Raw genomic sequence first — 26136 nt, 5'->3', positions numbered from 1 at the left:
AGCCACTGCTGCTGCTACTACCGCGTAGTTGCAGGCGTTAGTTGTAGGCTGGGCGCGCGCTGTCCGGATGGTAGGGCGCAGCGCCGACCCTTCTCCCAGAGGCCCCTTCTTCACGCTCGCTGTTTCTGCCACAACCAAAATGGCGTCGCGGCCAGGCCGCTGTGACGAAAAGTCGCGAGAGTGAAGGAGCTTCCGCGTCCTCGGCCAGAGCGGCTGACGTCCGCGTCCGTCACGTCCGGGTCCTCCGCGGTTCAGGCGCGGCTTCCCCGAGCCCCTGCAGCGAGGCGCGGAGCGGCCGGGGGCTCCTGTCCCCCCAGCCAAGGGGGGGGTGATGGCGGGGGCTGGCGGCGGGGCCGGCGCGGAGTGGGGCGGCTTCGAGGACACTGTGCAGGTACGGGCCGCGGGGGCCGGCCGGCCTGGGGGAGCCGCTGCGGGGCGCCCGGGGCTAGTGGCGGGGGGAGGCGGCCTGTGCAGCCCTGCCGCGGTCAGCCCCTGCGGGGGCCCCCTTGCCCGGCGCCTGCGCTGCCCCTCGGGCGGCGGCACCAGCACGGGCCCTGCAGCGGCGCCTGCTCTGGCGGCTGCGGCGGCGGCGGCGGCGGCACCGTCGCGCCGGGACGGGGTCTCCCCCTGGCCCGAGCCTCGGCTCTGAGCCTCACTCACTGTCCGTCTGCCCTGGGCGCAGGGAGGAGGCTCCGCCGTGATCGACATGGAGAACATGGACGACACGTCTGGCTCCAGCTTCGAGGACATGGGCGAGATGCACCAACGCATGAAGGAGGAGGAGGAGGAGGAGGACGTGGATGCCGAAGCTGCGGCGGCAGACGAGGAGGATGGAGAGTTTCTGGGCATGAAGGGTTTTAGGGGGCAGCTGGGCCGACAAGTCGCTGACCAGGTGAGCAGAATGCTGCAAGGGATGGGGCGCCGGCTCTGACTCTGATGGGCGCCAGATCCCATCTCAGGTCCGCGTAGCTCTTTCCCAATTGCTCTCCTGGCCTCTATTCCCCATCTCCTGAAGCTCCGTCCTGAGTCCCATTGTGGCCTTGATGTCCTTTGTCCTACTTCCTCCCAGGCTTTGGGTGGGATGCGGATCTCTCTGAAGATGGTTCTGTTTCCTCCAGGTTATTTAGCCACCTGGTGCTTTGGTTCCAGGGGAATCTGCTCAGAGCAGCATTGCAGAAGGAGTGTTCAGTCTGCTACAGTTGCCCATTTCTCTCCCCAGATGTGGCAGGCAGGTAAGAGACAAGCCTCGAAGGCCTTCAGTCTCTATGCCAACATAGATATTCTCAGACCCTACTTTGATGTGGAGCCCATCCAAGTTCGGAACAGGTGAGCAAACTGGGCAGAGGGGCAAATGACTCGGGTCATGCAGGCGTCTCACCTGCTTTTGAGCAGCTGTATGCACTGCTGTGGCCCACACACCAGGTGCTTTAGAAGGGCTGCCCCGTGATAATGGACCAGGGACATACAGTAGAGGAGCCACCTGAACAGGGCAGAAGAGCCATGCCATAAAATGAGGAGCGTCTTTCACCCTATTTCTTGTATAATGAAGGCCTGGATCGCTCCTAATTAATCCACTTCTGTTTATGGGCTTTCTATGGAGAAAGCTTTTGGGGGGGAAAAGTGCACCAGGATACTCGAAGTACTTACCCCTCTTTACCCCTAAAGAGTTACATCAATACATCCCCTAACTGAGTTGGATGTCATTTCATTTGAAGCCTGTTGGTGCCATTCTGTGTTCAAGAGATAGGGTTTGTGGAGCTGAGCCCAGCAGCTCCTTTAGCCTTTCATTGTTGCTAATCTCTCATCCTGTGTGGGGAAAGCGCAGAGGCCTACTCAACCTCCATCTGTCCCATACAATGTTTGTTTCCACAGGTGCAAAGCTTTGGCTGTCTCCTCTATGATGGCCTCTCTGCAGTCCCCACTTTCCCAAGGTGCCACCCTGCCCTCAGGACACCAGGCAAGAGTTTTTTCAGAAATCTGCTTGTGCACAGAGGGCTAGGATTGCAATACAGATCCTCTCCTTCTAGGGCACTATTTTCAGTCTGGTCCCCGGTTGCTATTGGGATTGGCTGGCTCTGTTGGGGGTCAGAGGGAAAGAGAGATGGAACCTTACATCACTAGAGCACTGGTTCCAATATGGCCCCAGGTCACAGGGTTACACTGGCTCAGGAGATCAGGGAATGGAATACAGCATCTCTCACTTCTCAGGTTTCCTGTTAAATTTTTAATTGCCTTCCTTGCTCTTGATATCCTCCTGTGCTTTTGTGTGGTGCAGATTGCTGGAGTCCATGATCCCCATGAAGATGATTAATTTTCCCCAGGTGAGTTCCCCTGTGATGAACCAGGCTCTGTATCCTGAGCGAATGGGCTTAAGCGCTCCAGTGCCTCTGAATCAGATGTTTGGGAGATGAGTGTGTTAGAAATGCCTATCAGTACTCTGCACATCTTTGCCTGGGGGGGTTTCAGCAGTTGTGACCGACAGCAAGGAGACCATAAGGCTGGATCTCTTAAGGCAGTGCTGCCCTTTATGCCTCTCTCAGAGCTGGCACAATCGCACAACACCTACTCACTTCTACCCCCAAGTCCAATGCTCTCCAAAGCTGTCAGTTTGCTAAGTAATAAGCCTGTCGGCAAAGTGCTGCTGATACAGTGCTACAGACAGCTCTTGCTCACTCACTAATTGTACTGGAGCTGACTATGGCCTGAGAGCAGGGAACTCTGGGCTCTGACAGACTCCTTTTGTGGCCTTGTGTTTTGCCTCCCTTCTTCCCCCCTACTAAATAGGGCTCTATGGATGAATTAGTTAAAGCACTTTGCCATGCATGTGTAAGGGTGATTATGTATGAGTTGTGTGGGATAGAAGTTCTTGTATGGTGCCTCAACCAGATTTCCTGGTTAATTCCCATTAAACCACATCCCCCTACTCCCATGCAGTGGGACCCTAGCTCCTGATCTGACTCAGTCAGTATCTCAGTTAAGCTTCCTCCTTAACCCTTACTCATATGATTGGTTCTCTTTGGTTCCTATCACCAGCCTTTGCTGTAATTGCTCAGGTCATTAAGTGACCAGAATATGAGCCAGGTCTAGGGCACTTCCCATATAGCCTTGAGGTGGTCTGGCTTCCTGCAGCACTAACCAAACCCCTCCCTTCTTTGTCTCCCCTTGTAGAAGATTGCAGGTGAGCTCTACGGTCCCCTCATGCTGGTCTTCACATTGGTGGCCATCCTGTTGCATGGGATGAAGACCTCAGACACCATCATTGTAAGGGAACATTTCAGTTTCAAGCAGGGTTTGCACCAGGCTTTGAGCTGCTGTTGGTTACACAGGGTGCTTCTGTTTTGAGAGTGACTTAGAAATGCATTGGTGAAAGGGACCTTGGTGTGTGGTAGGGCCTGTTGTTCTGGGGCTGGCAGAGTCAGAAGAACCCAATGCTCTGCTGTCTGGGAAGCTTGGAAAGATCCTACTGCAGTGGATGGACCAATGCAGGGGTGTAGTGCTGCTTAAGCAGTCCAGAGAGGTGCTCCGGCACCTGAAATCCATGACAGGATGGTCAGGAGCGAGAGGAGCCGCCCTAGCCTGGGAGAGGAGAGGAGTGGAGTGCTGTGCCAGGCGTTCCCAGTGAGTGGCCAGAAAGGTCCCGGGGTGAGTTGTGAGTGGGGATGTCGTGGGATTGGGACTGGTGGAGTTGGGGGGCCAGGATATTGAGATGAGTGGGGGCTGTGAGCGATGGGGCTGAGATGTTGAGCACTGCTGGGAGTGGGATGTATGGTCAGGGCTGCTGGGATGTGTGTGGGGGCTGTCAGGATACGTTGGGGCTGGTGGGAAACCATTGCCATTAACTGATCAGCCAGTTAAATTGGGTTTATGGAGCAGCCCAATAAACACAGCTGGAGAATACCATTGAGCGTTGCCCTAATTTGACATTTGTAGAGATTATTAATGTTGTAAAAACAGTATCTTACTTGTGCCGCCAATGGTTTTTTTGATTAAGCATGTGTGCTTTGGATGTGCCTTGCTACTTAGCTTTTATACACCAAACTGTAAACTGAGTTATGTATGTTTTATGTTGATACGATACATGCATTTATTACTAAGGTCTGAAGTCTCAATTGCTGTTATGTAGCTTTTCAGTTAAATGTACTGGTAAAATGTTAGCTGTTGGATATGGGGGCTTTTTTATGGTGGTGTCACACACTCATGCGTGACAGAATTACCAACTTGAGATCACTTCTGCAGGCCTCCTACACTATACGATTTAGCACTGCATCACTGGTCCATCCCCCCTGGATGGTGCTAGCCAGGCATTAAGTAAACATCTACCAAAGGCAAGGGGAAATCGGCTGAGGATGGGTAGTGGTTGGTTGGTAACTGTTCTGTGTGTGGTGTCATCCTCTTCACCTTCTTGCTCTCTGCAGAGGGAAGGCACACTGATGGGCACAGCAATTGGCACGTGCTTCGGTTACTGGCTGGGCGTCTCCTCCTTCATCTATTTCCTGGCATACCTGTGCAATGCCCAGATCACCATGGTGCAGATGCTGTCACTGCTGGTATGTTCAGAGCAGGGTTCTCAGGGTGCAGGGTAGCTGCAAGGAGCTCCACCAGGGGATAGGGGATGGGAATGTAGCCCTTGCATCATGGTAAACTGACGGTCTCTATTCGTGGCTGTACTGTGTACATATGAACAATCACTTGGGACAAGGCAGGAATTTACTTTGAGTCTCAAGCTGCTATCCCTGCTGGGGACCCCTCTCCTGGGACAAGGGGAGGGGGCAGTTGCTCCAGACCGACAGCTTGTTTCTTTCCCTGATTTCAATGCCCAGCTTTGAAACTGGGAGGTTCCTATTTGCCTCTAGACATAAGTTAGTTTCCTTCATCTGCCACAGCCAGGCCCTGTGGTATCTAAGTTCGCAGTGGGGTCTACTGCCAGACCCACCTCCAGCAGGCCCTGACGTTCTGGGACAGGAAGCCATACCTCCAGCCATCACAGTAGCCACAGCTGGTTGTGTGATAGTTGGCTGCTGCACCTCTCTGGTGTACATGCACCTAGTGAAGCTTTGATGTGCTCAGAGTATCCTGCTACTTTTCATGTCCAGGGCACATTATGTGCCTCCATGCAGGGCTGCCATTCTTACCATACATTTTCTGTTCCTTTCAGGGCTATGGTCTCTTTGGACACTGCATCACTCTCTTTGTTACCTATAACATCCACTTCCACTCCCTCTTCTATATCTTCTGGCTGGTGATTGGCGGCCTCTCCACACTACGAATGGTAAGGGATGGGTAGCCCAGCAGGGGCTCTCTGCTAAGCAGGCTTGTCAGCTGTAATTTTGCAGAGATACACGTTTGATGTCACTCCTCCCTCCCCTGAGGTTAGTGGCTAAAGTCTGGGTCTCACTAGGCTACAGGGAGCCCCACTGCAGGTGAACTAGAGGAGACAGCAGTGTGATGTGCTTTCTCCTCTGCAGGACTGGCAGTAATTCCCATCATAACTGAGTGGGATGTCATGGGAAGCAGCCTGACTCCCCTTCTAGTGGCAGCATGATGGGGAGTCCTGGAGGTCCATACCCATTCCCACAAAGAGTTCCCAGTATCCATTAGCACTGACAGGAGGTGACTGCTCACTGAACATGGTACTCTCTAACCCTTACCAACCTACTCTGGCTAGACCCAAGAGCTCTGTGTAGGGATATTGGAGGCCTGATTGCAACAGGGATCTGCCTGAAGAGGGGGTGAGGGATCAGCAAGCTCTTGCAGCTTGGCCCATCTCCCATATGCATCTCCTGCTCAAGATTCTGAAGTCAGAGGTGGGGGCCTTGTCTGTCTAACCCGGGTCTCTTTCCTAGGTTGCTGTGCTGGTGTCACGCACAGTAGGACATACCCAGCGGCTCATCCTGTGTGGAACCCTGGCTGCTCTGCACATGCTTTTCCTTCTCTATCTGCACTTTGCCTATCACAAGGTGGTGGAAGGTGAGAGAAGGCAACACCTGTTTAGGCTTGGGGTTATTGACTGGGCATCCTGGGGCCCTGCTTTCTGTTCTTCCGAAGCTGTAGTGCAGTTCTGGGTGAGGTAACACAGGAATTGCCATATGTGATCAGATGTGAGATCCATCTACTCTAGTATCCTGTCTGTCAGTGGCCAGTACCAGATGTTTCAGAGGCGGGTCTAATGTGGTATAATCTGCTGCCAAGTTCGGTCTCATTCTAATAGCTAGAGCCTGGCATAAGCCTTGAAGCACAAGAATTAATAGCCCTTCCCAAGTGTTAGCATAAGTGTTAACTGTGGATATTCTTGTAATCCATATAAATGTCCAGTCCCTCTTTGAATCTTGCTAAATTCTTAGTCTCACTTACTGCCTGTGGCAGGGAGTTCCAAGGTCTAATTATGCATTGTATGAAAAAAGTATGTTTATCTACTTTGAATGTAACATCCCTTGTTCTTGTGTTATGAGGCAGGGAGAATTCCCTTGTTTAGACCATCCATTATATATAATCTCCTCTCTGACTGTAAACAATGCCGGTCTCTTCAAATGAGTTTTTCCAGGTCCCTAATCGTTCTTGCCACCCTTCTCTAAACCCCCTTCAATATCCTGTTTGAGATAGGGTGACCAGAACTACATGCAGTATTCCAGATGTGGCCCCACCCTTGATATTTATAGAATGGCTTAATATTTTTTGGAAGTCAGCACTGCCCTGTCATGGATCCATTGTCTCTGCTGGAGCAAGGGCTCCAAGTCCACAGTGTGAGACTCATCTGCTGGGAAGAACATCTTCCAAAGGATTCCCCTAGAAATCACTTGCTTTAAAGAGGTTACAGGCAGGGAGGGGCACAGGGTCTCAGTCTGTACTTGTGTTCCCTGCCACACCAGGTCCATATTTGTGCTGTAGAGAGATAAAAATGTCACACAGCCCTTGCCAGCTGCAGCTCCCACTGTAAATATTTTATGCATAACTAAGGATGAAAAGCAACACGAGATCTGTGGGACTGTCCTGAGGGACAACTGGACAGGTGCTAAAGTCAAATGGAAAGAGGGCTCCCTCAAACTGAGGGTGCCTAGGAGTATCTCGGGGAGCATGTGACACTGCAGTGGTCCTCGAGAGAGCATGATGGCTGACAGTCTCAGGGTGAGGGGCTCCGTATTCCACTCTTCAGATACACAGCCACCCTGCCCTACTGCAGAGGTGACAGGCTCTGCTCAGTGCAGCTGTTTGGCCACGTGCACACAGGGCTCGTTCTGGAAGTGTTACTGCTTGTATGAACCTAAAGACTACCTGTCCTGAGACCCCAACCTCCAGCAGATATGTGCAATGCCTCTGAGCATGTGCCCTGTCTGCCTGGCAAGAGTGGAATAGAAACACTCTCTCTCCCTTAGTGTCTAACTCTCACTTCTTACCCTCCTCCACAGGTATCTTGGACACGTTAGAAGGACCCAACGTCCCCCCCTTTCAGAGAGTCGCCAGAGACATCCCTGTTGTTTCTTCTGTTGTACTGAACACAACAGCCAAAGCCATCGCGCTGACCCTGTAGCCTCATGGACTCTGACTTGCTGCCCTCACCTCTTCTGTGGCCATTAGGTCATAACCACCTGCTGTTACCTGGGGAAAGGACAAAAGAGCAGGAGTTGGTTTCTCTGCACCTCTTTTGGGGAGCTGAGTGCAGGGCTCCCCCTTGTGTCTCAAAGGCACTCAGCTCTTCCCAGCCTGCATCTGTGCTGGTCAGAGCTGTCCTCTCAGCCACCTGCGCACTTAGCTGGGATTTTATAGCTGTTATTCCCATCCCAACCCCTTTGCTTGTCTTGTAACTCCCAGCCTATGTGCTCTGCTCCCCTTCTGAAGAGGGAGGAATTAAATGGATGTTGGTGCTGAGTGATGCCTTATGTCAGAACCTGCTCATACAGGGGAGAGAAGGAAGAGTTTTGTTGGGTCCCATCTAATCTTTCCCTCTCCCCTCCCAGAGCTGAACAGGATTATGCATTGCAGCCTGTTCCCTGGGCCTTTATCCGGTGCATTTTTAAAAGTCCTGGGAGGGGCTTCCCTTGAGCAACTATTCAGTAACTCAGAAGGCCCTTCAACATTAGCAAAGGTGGTCTGAGAATCTGCTGGAACATTGCACTGCTTAACTGAGCCCCCTTCCTCCTTAGCATACCCCACAAACAATTCCTCTCCATTTCCAATAGGTGCAGGCTTATCTCACCCTGCTTCCCCTCTTGTTGCTATTTTGTCATAGCCAGACTGACCAAGCTGTTTCAGTCTTGGTCATGGAATTCAGTCCCTCCACCTCCATGATCGCGCTGTTGCTCTTCTGATACCTCCCCCTGCTTTATTGTTCCATGGGACAGGGGTTCCCCCACCCATCCCACCAGCGACTGCACTACTTGAGCCTGCTCATAGCAGTTGGCAGAGGTGCTTATTTACCACCTTCTAGATAAACCTATTATAGGATGGTGCACAATTGCCTAGAAAAACCACACTCCGTTATCAGTGGCTCACAATCAAGCTGGTGGGGCATCTCAAGTGGGGTCCTGCAAGGATCGGTCCTGCACCTGGTTCTATTAAATATCTTCATAAATTATTTGGATAATGGCATGGAGAGTACACTTAGTTTTCTGATGATACCAAACTGGGAGGGGTTGCAAGCAGTTTAGAGGACAAGATCAGCATTCAACGTGATCTTGACAGGAGAAATAATCTGAATTAGGGACAAATGCAGAGTACTACAATTAGGAAGGACTAATCAGTTGCACAAATACAAAATGGGAAGGACAGCCTAGGAAGGAGTACTGCAGAAAAGGGTCTGGGTATTATAGGAAATCAAACTAAATGAATCAGTTTAACATGGTTGCCAAAAAAAAAAAAAAAAAAAATCTGGGATGTATTAACAGGAGTGTTTGTTTCCATTCAGTACTGATAATGCTCCATTTGAGGCCTTATATCCAGTTCTGGGCATTACACTTTCGGAATGTGGACAATCTGGAGAAAGTCCAGAGGAGATCAACAAAAGTGATTGGTGGTCTAGACAATGATTTGTGAGGAAAGATTGAAGAAAAAAAAAATTGGATTTGTTTAGTCTGTAGTAGACTGAGGAGGGACATTAGCCTTCAAGTATGGAAAAGGTTGTTATAAAGGAAAGTGATGTTCTCCTTAACCACTGAGGATAGGATAAGAAGCAATGGGCTTAAATTGCAGCAAGGGAGATTTAGGTTAGACTTTAGGAAAAACTTTCTACTGTAAGGGTAGTTAAGTAGTGGAACAAATTACCTATGGAGGTTGTGGAATCCCAGTCACTGGAAACTTTAAAGAACAGGTTAGACAAACAACTGTCAGGGATGGTTGAGAGAATAATTCCTGCCTTTGTGCAGGGGACTGGACTAAATGACATATCAAGGTCCCTTCCAGTCCTGTGTTTCTATGATTCTTGGCAGTAAATGCAAATCACTTACTCTGCCTGTCTCCTAGCTGTGGACATTGGTTTTCATGTCTGGTGTAGTGGAGGGGCTTCCTGCTCCCCAGCACACTCCATGAATTGTTTGCCCTCAGCTGTCCAACCTCTTAGTCTGAGGCTCAAATGAACTATAGTTCAAATGAACTATTTCCAAAAAGTGTTTTTAAGCAGATTCTCTGGCCTTCTCCACTCCATTTGGACCACTCAGGTAACGCCAGGGGAGCAGAAAACATCTATTAGTCCCCTGCAGGGGATTCCCCTGTGGGGTGGGAGGTAGGGGGAGAGAAAGAGAGGGAAGAAGAGTCTCCACAGTGCATTATAGCAGATGTATTCAGCTCATAGGCCGCCTGCTGCAGGGGCTATGGCAGGGTGCAGATGAGCAGCTCAAACTAGCCCTAGCTACTGGATTGTCTTCTGGAAGCCATAGCCAGCTAGTGCAAATGAGAGCAGCCTCCAAGCTATTCCAACCTGTACCAAGGCAAAGAGTAGGTGGCTCTCAGCTTTCCCCCTCCTCTGAAGGCTGTGCTAGGTTGCTTTCTGTAGCAGAGGAACCATATTTCATAGAATCTCCCCTAGCTGCGGGTAGAGCTATTCAAGCACCTAACTATACATTGCTACCGTGAAAGACAATGATTAGACAATAGGCCAGGGAAAGTACAGGAATTGCTCTAGTGTGGTGGTTACAGCACTCACCTAGGACTGGGGAGACCCTGTCCCAGCATTTCTGAAATAAAATGAAATAGCTTCAGCAGGAATGTCAGAGGCAGTCATCTTGTAGCACCCCATTTCAGCTGGGTGTGCCTGTGCCCCAGATCTGCCTCATTTCTACCCCCTCTCCCTGAGCAGGAACTGCACAAGTTTCACTGTTACTCCCTGGCTTGGTTTGTTTATTGGCACACATGTAACTTTCTTATTCCCACATTAATGGAAAGATTTCCAAACTCCCAACTGTCCAGCCAAAGTAACATTCCCTTTGGGACTTCTGCCAGGCCTGAGCACCTCTTTCATAGACTGTTTTAAGTACACTCCCAAGCCAAATCAATAAATCACAAATCCTCTTTAAATGTGTCCTTCCTCAAACTTCTCTCTCTGACACATCCGTATGTACAGTCCTAAGAAAAATCAATAAACCATATATCCAGTCTCCCTTTATCAAGTGATACTTCCTAGGGCTCTCCTTGGCCACGGGATCCTTTCCTGAGCTCAGAATTACCCGTCTTCCTCAGCCCAGGGTACCATCCTGCCATCTTCCTCAAGGCCCATCTTGCTGGTAATTCCTTTCCTTTCCTTCTTCCTAAGAACTATCTGACTTTATAGAGGGTAGAGGTGCCCACTATTAACCTTATTAGGAGGTACTTAACTAGCCGCACTGGGACTGAGTCCACTTCCTGTTAAGGGGCTAGTCGCAACTATGACAAGGAGAGACGGAGAAAGTGCTGCATCAGGCTATCCCGTAGCCTGATGGTTAGGGACTGCTCCTGTGATGTGGAAGAACTCAGTTCAAACCCCTTCTCTACAGCAGGCAGAGAGCAAAACTGAACCAGGATTTTCCCCAACCCAGGAGAGGGCCCTAATGACTGGGCTACAGGTTATAAGGGAGACTTTTTCCTTCCTCCCACCAGGCCATTTTGTGACTCTAGCCTCCCTTGCCTTTGTTGAAATGCAGAACTTTGAGTTGGGTCAAAATTAAAGGTTTTGATATTTCTGAAACATTTTGATTTTTTTGATTTTGGTTGAAACTATTTGCTGAATTCACATTTCATGATGAACAAACTCGCACTTTTTGGCAAATAAACTATTTGACAAACAATTTTTGCTCAGCTCTGCTGCTTAGTCACCTGTCTCTTTGTGCCGCTTGGTAACTTTCCACTCTCCAAACCCTCTCCCTGCAGACCAATGTGCTCAAACTAATTTCCCAACCCTCAGACACCCTCCTTAGCAAAACTATTGTGTGATCAGAATATAGTCATTAAGGTTGACAGCTTTCTTTTGTGCCCAGTTTTAGACATGAGACAGCCTTTACCAACAGAGATGGAATCCATGCATGCACAGACAGAGGGGCATTCATGATCCAGCAGTTTTCATAGTAACAACTTCATAATATCAACCAATCAATATCATAAAATCAACAATTCCTAAATTGTACATAGGTTCCCCAATTCATCACAGGCTCCTACCCAGGGATACAGGTACATTCCCACAACACACATGCCCTGCAATGTAAGTTCCTCCCCAGAATTGCCTGTCTGGTTTCCCTTCTCAGGGCAGCTTATTTGGGTTTATCATCATCCAGATTGACCCAATCAGGATCACTTTGGGGGCAGGGTCTAGAGTCAGGTACACTGAGTGGTTTACTTTGGTCCACTGTCCTCTTTTCTAATGTTTTGGGTATAGTCCCTTCTACTCTCATAATCTAAAATGAGTCTATTCCTGTTCTTCCCAGAATGCTGGTTCTTCCAACACCAAATGGAGCACATGCAACAGGACTGATTTGGAGATGGGGAAGGAGAGAGACTCAGCTCTAGGCCATTGGGCTCTAGGCCACTGGGATGATTCCAGCCCAGCTCAGCAGGGCCAAAAACTCATTCCCCTCTGTCAGCTGGTCCACGGACACTGCATTTCTTGCTAGGCCAGGCTCCATCAAAACTGGGTCTTCAGGGCTCCCAACACAGAAATAAAGAACTGTGTCTCCACTTCCACATCTAGCGATGGTCCTTCCAGCTTAGGCCCAATGCCTGGGTCCCAGTCCATTCCCTCATGTTCACTGAAAGCCCAGCACATGTCAGTATGCAGGGCTCTCTGGGGAGTGCCACACCTGAGTCTGGGACTAGAGCCTGGCATAAGGTCTGACCACCCTCAAACCCCTGCTGTCCATGCTGCTAAAAGAGGCAGTGCGGCTTGTTTCATTCCTTTTCCCAGTCCCAGTTTGTATTCTACAAGCACAAGTGTGAGTGTACAGTGGTATTTTCTGCCCTGTAGGGTTTTATATTCTGCTGAACCATATGGAGGTCAACCAGTGCTTTTGCATAAGAAAGAACAATACATACAGTCTGCAGCGTAAGTTTTACTGCATAAGCCTCTTCCCTATGGCTCACTAAATCTGGTCTGGGGCCAGGATTAGGAACTGATTAGCCACCAGGCCTTCTTGCCCAATGCACCGGCTGTTTTCACAGCGGAATCATGCTTGGAACTAACAGCCTCTGTCCTCTCAAAGTGTTCCTCATTATCCCAGCTCCAGGACCTTAGAAGTGGCTTAGCACTCATGCCAAGTGATGCTGCAGGGCTGTTACAGTTAATGGAAGTTGGACATGTCCCAGGGGGTCTCTTCCCAGAGCCACTCTCTAATAATAGCCCTTTTAGTGGAACATGGGTAATTGATGCCCGGAGGTAATCATGAGGGAGAATGCAACATCTTCTCCCTTTTAACCTGCATTGGCCAGAGGCACTGAAAAGAAACCTGGCTGCGCTATCCGACCATCCTTCCCGCTGGAGCTACTGTGTGTCTGTCTGGGCTGCTCTGACACACAGCCATTTTACTCACAAACTCCACAGCAAAGGGCCTTATTCCCACTCAGACACCTAATCTGAGCACATAAGAGATTCTGTAACTCCCTGTTTGCAAAACATCACCTGTACCAGCACTGGACACCTGGAGTGCACCACAATGGCCCCTCTCCTGCTCCAGGGCTCATGCAGTTACTTCTCCACACCCACTTTACTTCAGAGTCTTCTTGCTTCAGTTTTTGAGCCTTTTGAAAACCTAGCCCCCCCATCAACCCCCTCCATCTCCATCCCATCTGCGGTGAAATGGGGAGACCGATATTCACCCGCCTCTATAACCTGGTGGCTGGAAAGTGCTAGAAGACAGCTAAGGATTATTCAGACAGGATGTTGACACCTTCAGAGAAAATCAGGTGTTGCAACCAAGGCCTTGGACTTGTCACCTGAGCCCAGAACTTATCTGCCTTGTTCTGCTGCTCCCCTTTGGTTTCTATATGCTGCCTTGTGCGGCCTCATGAAATGCAAACCCTGGCTCAAGTGACCCCCTCCTCCCTTCCAAAGAGAAAAGTTGAAAGGCTACTTAACATGCTCGCCAGGATCCTGTTTCTCCCTCACTTGCCATCTCCTTTCTCCTTCCCCACCTGTGCCTGATGCTTAGGAGCCTGGTTTTGCTTCCTTAATTACTCACAAGATGGGATTTTGCTTGGGGGTTTCCATATACAGCACCTAATCCTTTTCCTTAGCGGATTAGCTCTTTGCAGAAAGCTGCCTATGTATGCAGTTTAACCTAATCTTCACATCACTCTACTAGCTTCTTTATACTGCAATTTATACTGAGCTGAAATCTAGCCATAGTCTCTCTGCTTCCTATTTCCCACCAGCTACAGAATTCTTTCAGGGACCTCAGCATGGTGCTTTCCCAGTTCCCTTTCATCTGCACCCTGGGGAGCATTGTGAATGGAAGGGGGTCAGGCCCCCTTCACCTGCATTGCTCACATTTAGTTCATTCATTTAATGGGAGTGGCCAGAAAAGTCCTGCACAGTGAGTGTTGCTGAGATAAGTGAAGTTGGGATGTCTCCCAACCCCCTTCTCTCCCCCTCTGCCTCCCTGCACTGAGCAAGGGATGTGAGCAGAGCCTGGCCCGTCTAACTCAGGGCTTGGCTACACTTGCGAGTTACAGTGCAATAAAGGAGCCCCGGGCGCACTAGCTCACTACCCGTCCACACTGGCAAGGCACGTATAGCGCTCTGACTCCTCGGCTCCAGCACTGCTGGGACTCCACCTCGGCGAGTGGAATAACGTTTGCTGTGTCCCCGCTGGAGCACCACAGCGCCAGTGTGAACGAGGTGTTGCATTACTGCGCTCTGATCAGCCTCCAGAAACGTCCCATAATCCCCTTAAGTCAAGTGGCCACTCTGGTCATTGTTCTGAATTCACTGTAGAAATGCGGATATGCCATTCAAAAGCTCCGTTTCTGACAGCCGGCTGCTTATCTGCTCTGAGACAAAGCAACCATTACTGTGGAATGGAGTGCGTGAGAGAGGCGGGGGGGAGGGAGGGTCGGCTGCTGACTGAACTTACAAGACGACATGCTCTCAGCCCCCAAAAAACCCACTCTCTCTCCCCCCACATACACACAACACACTCCCTGTCACACTCCACCCCACCCCCATTTGAAAAGCATGTTTCAGTCACTTGCATGCTGGGATAGCTGCCCATAATGTACTGCTCCCAACGCCACTGCAAGTGCTGCAAATGTGGCCACGCCAGTGAGCTTGAAGCTGTCAGTGTGGACAGACTGCAGCGCTTTCCCTACTGCGCTCTCCAAAGGCTGGTTTAACTCAAAGCGCTTTACATCTGCAAATGTAGCCATGCCCTCAGAAGATGAGCCCTGGGGGCAGGAACCATGTCACTGAGCACACACCACCAGTGTTTATCAAAGAAACCCCCAGATCTCAGGCCTCTCTGCTCTGACAGATCATTCCCTGGTCAGCTTTAATTCACTCTCTCCACTGGATGAAGAAAGGCACAGAGTTGGGGGGGAGGGGAGGCAAACTGCTTGACTCCCTTCATTCCTACCATGTTTCCAGCTGTTATCCAGAATCCTTCCCCACCCCCTGCCTCTCCTCCTCTTCTTTCAGAGTAACTCTCCTGGGATCTACAATCCCCCGTCATTTCCCTGCTTCAGTCAAGGCTCTGTTAGTCCCATGATACCCTAGATTATCCCGTTAGCCTTTGAGATTGTCGGTCTCAATGGGTAGTGATCAATGACTCAATGTCTAGTTGGCAGCCGGTATCAAGCAGAGTGCCCCAGGGGTCGGTCCTGAGGCCAGTTTTGTTCAACATCTTCATTAATGATATGGATGATGGGATGGATTGCACCCTCAGCAAGTTTGCAGATGACACTAAGCTGGGGGGAGAGGTAGATATGCTGCAGGGTAGGGATGGGGCCCAGAGTGACCTAGACAAATTGGAGGATTGGGCCAAAAGAAATCTGATGAGGTTCAACAAGGACAAGTGCCAAGTCCTGCACTTAGGACAGAAGAATCCCATGCACTGCTACAGGCTGGGGACCGACTGGCTAAGCAGCAGTTCTGCAGGAAAGGACCTGGGGATTACAGTGGACAAGAAGCTGGATATGAGTCAACAGTGTGCCCTTGTTGCCAAGAAAGCTAACGGCCTATTGCTGCATTAGTATGCAGCAGATCGAGGGAAACGATTATTCCCTTCTGTTCGGCACAGGTGAGGCCACATCTGGAGTATTGCAAACAGTTTTGGTCCCCCCACTACAGAAGGGATGTGGACAAATTGGAGAGAGTCCAACGAAGGGTAACGAAAATTATTAGGGGGCTGGGGAACATAACTTACAAGAAGAGGCTGAGGGAACTGGGCTTATTTAGTCTGCAGACGAGAACAGTGAGGGGGAATTTGATAGCAGCCTTCAACTACCTGAAGGGGGTTCCAAAGAGGATGGAGTTAGGCTGCTCTCTGTGGTGGCAGATGACAGAACAAGGAGCAATAGTCTCAAGTTGCAGTGGGGGAGGTCTAGGTTGGATATTAGGAAAAACTATTTCACTAGGAGGGTGGTGAAGCACTGGAATGGGTTACCTAGGGAGGTGGTGGAACTTCCATCCTTAGAGGTTTTTAAGGCCTAGCTTGACAAAGCCCTGGCTGGGATGATTTAGTTGGGGTTGGTCCTGCTTTGAGCAGGGGGTTGGACTAGAGGACCTTGTGAGGTCTCTTCCAACCCTAATCTTCTATGATTCTATGAAACCATGTGACTCCCTTATATGTGTTGCTGTGGAGAAGAGAATGTGCCTTCCACTCTTCCTTTTCAAGCCATGCTTTAGTTCCACCAGTGCAGAGAGATCTGACTAAAGCCAATGGCCTCTGCAATCAGCTCCTCTGCAACTCCCCAAGCAAAGAAGAGAAAGTGCCTAGTCGACAGGACCTCCAAACCACCATTTGGAAGCTGTTGCTGCAGCCAGCCCTCATGGCATCCCTTGGGGAGGCCCTCTGTTTTAACCCTTGCTGTGGAGAGTTTTATATCAAGCACTCTCACTGATGTCATTCCAGGCATTTTACTTATACCCGTGCCGTGCCACAACAATATTACTACCGGTGAATAATACAGCATCTTTGTTCCCAACATCACCTTGCTCGCCCCCAGCCTACCACCAACTCCATTCACCTACCAGCCTTACTTCAAAAGATGTCTCTGATAGCAGCAGCCCTGAAAGCACCATTTAAAATCCTTTTCTCCCCATTTTTAGCCCAACAGCTTGACCCGCCTGGGGTTGGCACGTGGAGTTATCTCACTTGATGGGTAACACCACAATATCTTCCCCACCCATCTCTGGCCTGGAAGTAGGGTCCTTTTTACACATGCCTGGCCCTCTCAGATGTCCATGGAACTTATTAATTTCCAGGCCCTTGGCCTGGGTGCTTTGGACAAGACTATTAGTCCCATGATACCCTAAAATATCTCCTCAGCCTTTGAAACTGGGCAACTCCCTCTTCTGTGGCTCTATTTCCTGGTCCACTGCCCTCCTCTTTGCCTTCCCAAGATCTGCTTTAATGCCACTAGGGCTGCTCCAAGCCTTGGCCTCTAGGCAAGTCCCCTCTCTTGCGTGTCTCTCCTTCTCCATTTGTAGTTCAATCACACACCCCAACAGGGTTCAGTTTTCCTTTCCCTAAGCCCCAGCTGCAACCCAGGTATCCAGCCTGGAGAGGCCAGCGGCCTGAACAGGGGCATGGGAATCAGAAGCTCCTGACCATGGGGTGCAAATTCCTCCCCCTCTCATTGTAAGGGCTGGATCCCGCCCCCAGGGGGGCTGAGGGCTTCACGGACCTCGGTGTGCAAGGTGCAGGGCCTCCTGCCCTAACTACATTTGTGGGGGAGAGGATATATCCCAAAACAGAGGGTGCAGCAAGGTGGCCTAAGGAAAGGGTGGGCGGTCCCAGGCCTTTTGCACGGGACCAGGTACCTGCTGCCCTGTGCTAGCGGAAGCAGCGGGGGGAAGGTGGTGGCCGCGGAGCCAGGCAGGGCAGGAGGCGGAGGCTGCTGGTCTGTGGCAATAGGAACCAGCCAGCCCGCGCCGGGCCGGCCCCAAACAAAGCCGGATCCCGGGAGGGAGGCAGCACGAATCCCCGCAGCGGCGCTGGAGCAGGGGTCTCGGGGGCACCAGGCACAGGCGGCTACAGCCGCTGCCGAGCCGGTAGGAGGAGCCGGGGCCGCTCCGGGTCGGCAACACGGTGATCCGGAGCAAGGTGCAGAGGGAGCCGGGCCCAGCCGGGGTCCGGCCAGCTCCGCCCCGGGAATCCCGGTGCCCCGTCTCCAGCAGAGCGGGTGCAGCGGGCGGAAAGAGCTTAGCGCAGAGAGCCCGGGCTGGCGGCCGCCGCCTGCCGGGGGAAGGGAGCTGGGCACCGGGGTAGGGATGATCTGCGCCCGGGGAGCTCCGGGCCCCGGATGCTGCTCGGAAGCCTGATGACAGCGCAGCCCGGTCCCTCCCGGGCTCAGGGGCCCCGCGGCTGCTTCGGCTCTGTCTCCCCATATCGTTAGCGGTCGGGCTCTGATCCCTCCGGATCCGGTCCGACCCACGCGGTGATCCGGATCCGATGTGGATATAGACCCTCCTTCTCGGGGATCCGGCTTGCACGGCACCCGGCTCCGTTGCGGATTGCACACCTCTTTCCCATCCCGGGAATCCTGCTCCAGCGGACTGCACCCTTGATTGACTCTCTACCCGTAATTGCGTCGAATTTTGAAGCCGCCACAAGCATTGGAAATTATCTGCCTGCTTCTATTTGGATTGCACGGAGTTTCCTTGCACCGCTCGAGGTTGCACAGCAGCGCTGCACTGACCCGTTTGCACGTCAGCACCGACAAAGCTCCAGGTTGCACGTTAGTTACTTGCAGGAATTGGGATTGCACAGCAGCCTTTGCACAGGTCCATATTGCACATTATTTACCTGCACCAATCCGGATTGCCCAATAGCCTTGGGCTAATCCAGACTGCACAAAAACCTTTATGCTAATTAGATTTGCACAGCAGATCCCAGCCTTGATTGCACCAATCCAGATTGCACCTGCACTGATCTGGATTGCACACTATTCACTTGCACCAATTCAGATAGCACATTATTTACCTGCACAGATCCAGATTGCACAGCAGTTTCTGCAGGTGTCTCTGTGTGTTTGCTCACTGCCAAAAGTGGTGAAAGATGTTGCCAGGATCTATCCAGATCTCTGGGGAGACATTATCAAGTGCTGAGATCCGGGACATTTGCGAGAGCCTGCGGGAGAATTCGGTGCGACTGCTGTCACTCCGGGGCTGCCAGCTTTCGGACCGGGATTTTGGGCGCATTTGCCGAGGAGTAGCGGAATCTCACTCCTTGGCTCAGCTCAACCTCAACCTGGGAATTGTGTCCAACATCAACCGGGTCAAGCAATTGGCAGAAGCCCTGAAGACAAACCGCTCTGTCCAATCTCTGTTGTAAGTAGGGGAGACCTTGCTGGTGACATGGAGATGTGCCACCCCCAACAGTGGCCTTCCAGAAGTGCCGTCTCCCTGTCCTCAGTGAGCACCCATGTCAGGAGATGTGCTCCTCCCCCCCCCGCTGTTCTGACAGGGTTGCCTCACCCCTCTGTGGCACTGTGTTGCTCTTCAGTCCTGTAAATTAATTCCTCTCTGAGAAAAAATGTACCTGATTTTAAGCATCAAGCCCCCCTGCCCCATGCTAGGAGGAGGCCATCACTGCACCTCTCCCATCTCCTGGCATATCTGATCTCTCTCCTATTTTGGAAGGGGGATGTCTTTGCATCTCTAATTCCCTAGACGCCTGTCTGTCCAATGCCGGGAGGGAATTGTCTGCACCCCTGAAGTCCCCAGCCCTGCTTCCCGTCCTATGCTGAGAGGACTGTCTCTGTACCTCTACCACTTGTCACCAGAGCCCTTTTTGCCCAGTCTGTTCTAAGCTCCCTCATTCAGGGACACAGCATCCCTAGGCATTTTGGAGCCTTGCCCCCATCAGGCAGTGGCATCTTCCTCCTGTTCCCTCTGTTTCTTGGTTCCCATCGTCTGAGGCAGTCCCCAATGCCCTGAGGAAGGCACATTAATAATTCCTAGCCTTTACCCACATAGCCTCCATGGGAGCCCCCTGACAGACGCCGGCCTAGCTCTCCTCAATCCAGCGCTCTCCATCCATCCCTCTCTGGTGGCTTTGGACTTGGGAGACTGCATGCTGGGTGACGAGGGCATCAACTTGATCTGTGGGCTCCTGCCTCCCGATGGAGCCAAGTCAGGTAAGCAAAAGGGTCTGTGGGGTATGCAGTGGCCAGTGGAACTCATATATGGCTCAGGCCCCTCGGCTTAGAGCTAAACTTCCTCTTCTTCCCAGGGGAGCAGCACATAAAGTTTCTCCCTCTGCTGAGACATGGCATGAAGCTTCTCCTCCCAGCGTAAGTGCAGTGAAACCGTCCCTTAGTACAGGAGCCATTGAACTGGGTGCTTCCTCCTTGCGTACTTTTAAGGGGAGGGAGCCCTATCCAATGGAGCATGGCTCCTGGTACAGTGGACTGTTCCATTGGCACAATGCTAGTGGGGAATGGGGACCAGTTTGCTGCCTCGTGATGGAAGAGTTTGAATGTAGTGGGAGGGAGGCACAAGGCTTGAACTTCTGATTTGGTGTTAATATTTTGCACTTGTGAAGCCTGAGCTGTGATGGTTCATTTATAATGAATGCAGATCAATGCACATTACATTCACCCCTTCCCCCCATCCTGCCCTGGAACTGGGATTTACAGTAAATTTGCTCCATTGGCTTCTCTTGGAATTAACACTGAGTGATCCCTTGTGGCTGTTTTATGGGGAAGGGAATAACTGTCTGCTGGCTGAATACATTCCTTTTTACAGGGGATGAAGTCTGAGGCCCGGGCTCTCACCCCAGCACTCTAACCAGCTATTGACCTCAGGCCTCCCCAGGTATATGCTCCCAATAGACACAGCAGCCACCCCTCCTGAAACTCAAGCTTCAGTACCTGCCTGTCCTGCCCTTCCTTGCCACCCTTGCCCATTTCCCTCTCCCACGCTGAGACTGCTTTTTGAGAGCAAATGAAGGGGCAGCACTGCAGGTAGTAGCGCTAATCAGATAATTAACCTTAGTCGTTCTATAAACCATACCCTCTCCACCAATCAGGGTGCAGGGAATTGTGAAACTCTGAGCCATGCCACTTCCTAGCTCTGTGATTGGCTGAGAGGGTTCTCCTCTGGAAGGTTTGGTGACTTGTCTGGACCCTTAGGGTGTTCATTGGCTTCTCTCTTTTCTCCAGGCCTTAAGGAGTTAACACTGAGCGCAAACCCGGGTGTCACGGCCAAAGGTTGGGGACGCCTGGCCATTGCAGTAGCTCACAGCTCCCAGGTGCGAGTGTTGAACCTGGACTACAACCCCCTCGGTGAGCGGCACAGGTGTGAGAGTCTCTGAACTACTAGCTTGACAGTCTTTGTGTGAGTTTGCTGCTGCTGAAGGTGCTGGTCTGATGGCCCGGGAGACTGAATCTAGACCAGGGACATCCTGGGCACTGGCAGGGCAGGGCAGGGCAGGTTCCTCCACACTGTCCCTTCTGCTGGGCCTCTTCCCTGCCCTGGAGGTGCGGGCTAGGGAGACCAGATATCCTGATATTAGGAGATTTGTGTTATATAGGCAACTATACCCCCCCCAAAAAAAAGCATCCCAGTTTTTCACACTTGTTATCTGGTCACCCTAGTGAGGGGGGAGTTCATTCTTCATAGCCCATTCAGTCCTCTGTGCTTGAGACTGGGGGCCAGTTAGTGCCATTTGTGCTGATAGTTCGTGTGATGAGGACACGTGTCCTGCCAGGAAATGCATCAAACATGTTTCACAGAGGAGATGGCAGCTGCAAGCAACGCAGGGAGGAAAGACTGTGTCCCCCCCTCCATCCGCCAGGGACTCTGGGCTCCCCTCGTCCCACTGGCTGTGTTTGCTTGTGTCAGGCCTCAGCTCAGGTGGTGACCTTTCTCTGCTCCCTCCCATTCCCAATCCCTTAGGCCTGAGCCATTGGCCTGCCAGAAGGAACATGCCCCCCCACTCCTTCCCCAGATAATAGCATGGAGGAGAAGAGCCTGGCAATGGTTGCCATGGAAACCAGCTTGTATTGCTGGAGCAGGATTGGCAGCTGGTGAGGCAGAGACCAGGCCATGTGGCTCTCCCACCTCACCCTGCCCTAGGAAACTAGGCCAAGCAGCTATCTCTCCCCTCCCTGCCACCAGCAGAGACCCTGGCTGGGTGGGTGCTTCTACTCTGTGTTAACATGGTAGCTGATGGAGCCCCACCTGCGACTGTCCCCTGCCTCTTTCCTGGGGATTTTCAGGGGAGTGCTTCACTGGCACTGGCTGCCAGTGGGGTCAGCCCCGAAAGAGCCATCCCCCTACAAGGGGTGACAGCATGTCTGCTGGCTAGGACAGTAGACTCTTCGGTTCTGTTCCTGGCTCTGAGAGGGAGTGGGGGCCAGTGGTCAGAGCAGAAGGCTGGGAACCAGCACTCCCAGAGTCTATTTCTGGTTCTACTACTGGCTTCCTCTCTGACCCTGGAGCCAGTCACTTCTCCTCACTCTGCCTGAGTTTCCCCACTGGTGATGATGGGAGGCTCCGAGATCCTTGGGTAGCTGGATGGAAGGTGCTGTGTCTGAACAAAGTCTTCTTGTAAGAGAAACAATTTCACTATGTTCCTTCAAGTTCTCTACGTTCAGTCCCAGAACAGCCAGTCACAGCCCATAACTAACAATCCACTCTTTTCACAACCAACAACCCTTCACCTCCTCCTCCAAGGTGTTCTTGGCAAATAGGGATTAACCGGTAGCATTGGGACAGGGTAGTCCCATGATCTGCCTGGCCCAGTGGATGCATGGTCTGTGTGAAGCCAGACTCTGCTGACATCCCCTGGCTTTCTTCTCCTCCAGGTGACCAGGTAGCAGGGATGCTGGCTGTTGCTGTGGCCTCCAGTCGCACTCTGGAGGTTCTGGACTTGGAAGGAACAGGACTTACCAACCATTCGGCCCAGGTAAGGAGTGTCTGGTGCTGATATAGCATCATCTGCACCTCAGGGACACAGGTGTTAACAAACAGTGGAGTCCCCAACCCTGAGATGTACCTCCTTCCCTCCCCCCATCAGTGGATGCTTTCTTCAGAACAGTCTCTGCACCTAGAAGTACTGCTACTATCGGTTCCTTTCCCTGACCCATGGCTCTCAGCCCTTGGAGTTCCTGCTCAGCCCTAGCCTGAGGCTTGTGGCCCCTGCCTCAGCTCCAGTGAGTGGAGGGCGAGAGAGCAGATTTTTTGCATCTTTGGTTCTCTGGAAAAGTGAAGGAGAAGGTTTGGTTTCAGGAACAAGGTTTGTGAATAAGTCTTGGAGTTTAGGCTTAGAGCAAGATGAGGGGGTAATAGATATTTATCTGCTTAGTGTATTTTTGCAGTCTCTTCTCTGAGAAGCTCAGCTCATGGTACCGAGATTTCCCATTCTCAGTGTCTCATCTGACTCAGGCTTGCAGGGGACATTTGCAGGTAGGAGAGAGCAGGAGTAGTTTCCTTCTTGGGTACAGCCAGAAAGTCCTGGCAATGGCCTCAGGTGGAGAGTTCTTAGTGTCCCTAAAAGCTGGGGTGGGGAGGGGGTGCGGCTCAGAGCCAGTGGAGGGCAGAGAGAAGAAACGAGGACAGGGTTGGGGCAGATGAAGAGAGTATAAAGCAGCTCTGAACACCATTCCTGTCAATCTGACTTCTGTCTGTACTGCCTCTCTACCTGCTTCTGGCTCTCGTTCTGCTCAGACCTTGCTGGACATGGTGGAGAATTACCCGACAGCCCTGCGGACACTGATCCTGGCAGAGAACAGCATCAGTCCCGAGCTGCAGCAGCAGATCTCAGACCTGCTCTCCGAGGGTGAGGAAGAGGAGGAGAATGAGGCTCATGAAGTCACGGCCAGGGAGCAGAACCCCTGGATCTGCCAGAGCAGTAAGACCTCTGGGACCCCAGAGAGGTGGAGATGAGGCTGGACTGGGGAGGCTGTCAGGAATGAGGGTTCTGTGCTGTTTTCTGCTGGGATGAGTATGTCACTGTGGGGTTGGTAAATGGACAAGATCCCATCTCATTGTGGGCTGGAATACAAACTGACTTCAAGTCTCATCAGCCAGTTAAGTAGAGTTGGGCTGGATCAGTACTTCTATAGGAAGCCTCCCAGGACAATCCGGCTTCTACAAGAGGTGGAGGTGGGGCTCATTGGGCTCTTTCCAGTGCCAATGCCTTGGCATGATGCTGCAGGAATTAACATTTTTCAGCAGAGATGTAAAATCAGAGTCGTGAATATTAAAACTCCCATGGGTCTTTTCATAAAACTTGGGGATTTGGCCCTGGTGTCTGAGCTAAATTCCAGTTCATGTCATTCCAGGCTGCTTCCCTAAATTTCCATCCAATTTGAATGGGGTAGACCTTGTGTGGGTTACCGGCACTATATTCTATCTCCTTTGGCTGTATTTGAAGGAAAGAGGTATTGTAGTGATTCCAATGAACTATTGTATACCAGTGTTTGATAGGAATCCAGCAAAACTAACAGGGATAAAGGCAAAAAGGAGATCTACCTGGATCCTGCTAATTTTTTAACTAGTACCTGGATCCAACCAATTTTTGTCCAGTACTCACCCCTCCCCACTTCCAATTCCAATGTCTAAATAGAGAACAAGTATAGCTGTTCATAATGCACCAAAAACATCTGTACCCTGACACATCTCGGTGCAGCAGTGCCCCAAAACCTGCCTCCAACACCCAAATTCTGTGAGATCCAATCAATATTTGGACCTAGTTCCTCAAATGTAATTGTCCAAATAGAGACCAGCATAGCTGCTCTGAGTCCAAAAACATTGTGACCCCAATACTTCCTGGTGCAAGAACCTGACTCCAGCACTTTGGAAGAAGGATGGGGTTGATGCTTCGCAACAAACACATATGTGTTCAGCTCTATACACAACATCCTCAAGGCACTCAGCTGAGTTTGGGGAAGAATTCCTTTGTCAACAGTGGCTGATTCTTTGTGCAGTCATGTACTAGCCAGTGCCATCAGGAGCAGTGGGGAGGGTGAGGTAATGGTATATCCTATCTGCTTTCCGGCTTCATCTTCCTCTTTAAAACTGAATACGGAAGTTACATGTCAACCTTCAATTCAGACAGTGTGAAGAGTGAGAATTTCCAGGTGTCAGGTGGGAAACAAAGTGCTTTATGTGGTTCCCCACAGCCTTGCTTCCCATGTGCATCGGGGTAGTTCTGCTGTTACTTCTGTGAACTCTGCAGCATCAGCACAGCTAAAGGGGAGTGAGCTGGATTCTGTTCTTGTGGATTGGCAACAGAAGGGGTTGCGAAGTTCCAGCCAGTTATACCTGTGCAGCCTCTCTGAGAGCACAGGAGTTGTCACTGAGGGCAGACTTTGAAGGCAGTTGGATTGCACAGGTGTCACTGAAGGGCTAATTTGGCCAGCAGAATCCATAGTGCTCGTGATGATGGACAGACTCTCAGATCCCAGGAGGAGTTTTTAGGGCTGGCTTTTCCTTTGTAACGTGAGCACACAGCATCCCTGGGAGACAATACATCTGGATCCCCACAGTGACATTGAGGCAGTCACTTCAAGGTCCCCCAAACAGCATTAACTCTGCCATGTTGCACAGAGAGTGTGCATCTGGTCACCTCTCCCCCTCAAAATCCTCTCTGGCTCCTTCCATGTTAGCCAAGCTCCTCCTTAGCCCTCATTTGTTCTGCCTCTCTCATGTCCTTTATCCCCTTCTCTCACTCTCGACTCTGCACCTGGTGTCCAGACCTGTGTTCTTCTCCAGCTCAAATGTCTAACATTCTCTCTCCCACCTGCTCCACAGATCCCAGCTCCCAGATGGTCTTGGTGACGTCAGGTCTGGGCGAGAGCCTCTTAGCAGAAACAGAGATGTGACTAGGATACTGCTGCGGCATCTGCTGAGACAAGCACTGTTTGCCTGTATGGGTGGGCCATGTGCAATGCGTGCATGGAGTGTGTGTTCACTCCACACATGCTGGGTGAATGTCTTGTGCTGTGTGTGCATACCGTGCTGTGCCCATGCCCACATGTCTCCAGCAAGCCTGCCCCAATTGTGCGTTCACATCAATGCCATCTTTGGGCTCTGAGTGTTGGATCCTGGCCTGAGTGAATCTACATGAGTGTCTGTGTCACATGCTTTGTCAGCTGCTTGTGCTTATCCACTTACTGCATGTTTAGATCACATGCCCTCCCTCTCCTGGCTGTATATTCCTGACCCACGTTCTGGAAGTTGTATTTATTCAGAGGTATATATTTGTGTATAACAGATGTTCTTTCTATTGCTTGTACCGGTGTCTTGAAGAAAGTTTTATAAAGGTCACAGACATGGCACAGCTCATGGCTGCAAGAGGCTCTGTCATTCCTGCTCGCACTGACAGGGAAGGGCATTGAATGGGCTTGGAGAGGTTGATTGAGCGGGTGAGGAGAGACCTGTCACAAACAGAGCCCTGGAATGGAGCAGGGATACCCCAGCAGAACAATTGCAAGGGACTGCTGGACTAGCAGCAGCCATGTGATCTGCCCTCCACTGAGGTGCGTGTCAATCTGCTGATGGAAACCAGGCTAGAGTGG

General features: G+C 51.3%; 2 protein-coding genes across 3 annotated transcripts; both read left to right on the top strand.

The window, feature by feature from the left end:
• The first annotated feature begins 185 nt into the window (after nt 1–185).
• On the top strand, nt 186–11249 carry YIPF3 (Yip1 domain family member 3). Its single transcript, XM_038394744.2, has 9 exons — nt 186–391; nt 683–892; nt 1220–1326; nt 2276–2321; nt 3169–3261; nt 4416–4547; nt 5156–5269; nt 5844–5967; nt 7404–11249. The coding sequence occupies exons 1-9, from the start codon at nt 332–334 to the stop codon at nt 7523–7525; spliced, it is 1008 nt and encodes a 335-aa protein (XP_038250672.1). The 5' UTR covers nt 186–331; the 3' UTR covers nt 7526–11249.
• Nucleotides 11250–17433: 6184 nt separating this feature from the next.
• On the top strand, nt 17434–25898 carry LRRC73 (leucine rich repeat containing 73). Of its 2 annotated transcripts, none has more exons than XM_038395914.1 (6): nt 17434–18937; nt 19586–19746; nt 20773–20895; nt 22420–22520; nt 23282–23393; nt 25370–25898. In XM_038395914.1, exons 1-6 carry the CDS (start codon nt 18666–18668, stop codon nt 25438–25440), a joined length of 840 nt encoding a protein of 279 aa, XP_038251842.1. In that variant the 5' UTR covers nt 17434–18665; the 3' UTR covers nt 25441–25898. The 2 variants fall into 2 exon arrangements, with proteins under 2 accessions (XP_038251842.1, XP_038251841.1); XM_038395913.2 differs by having other exon boundaries at nt 17454–18937; nt 23282–23465.
• Nucleotides 25899–26136: the final 238 nt, after the last annotated feature.

This window comes from Dermochelys coriacea, chromosome 3 (genome assembly GCF_009764565.3).
Source record: "Dermochelys coriacea isolate rDerCor1 chromosome 3, rDerCor1.pri.v4, whole genome shotgun sequence".
In the NCBI taxonomy this organism is placed as follows: Eukaryota; Metazoa; Chordata; order Testudines; family Dermochelyidae; genus Dermochelys; species Dermochelys coriacea.
This window is presented reverse-complemented; position numbering and strand designations above follow the sequence as displayed.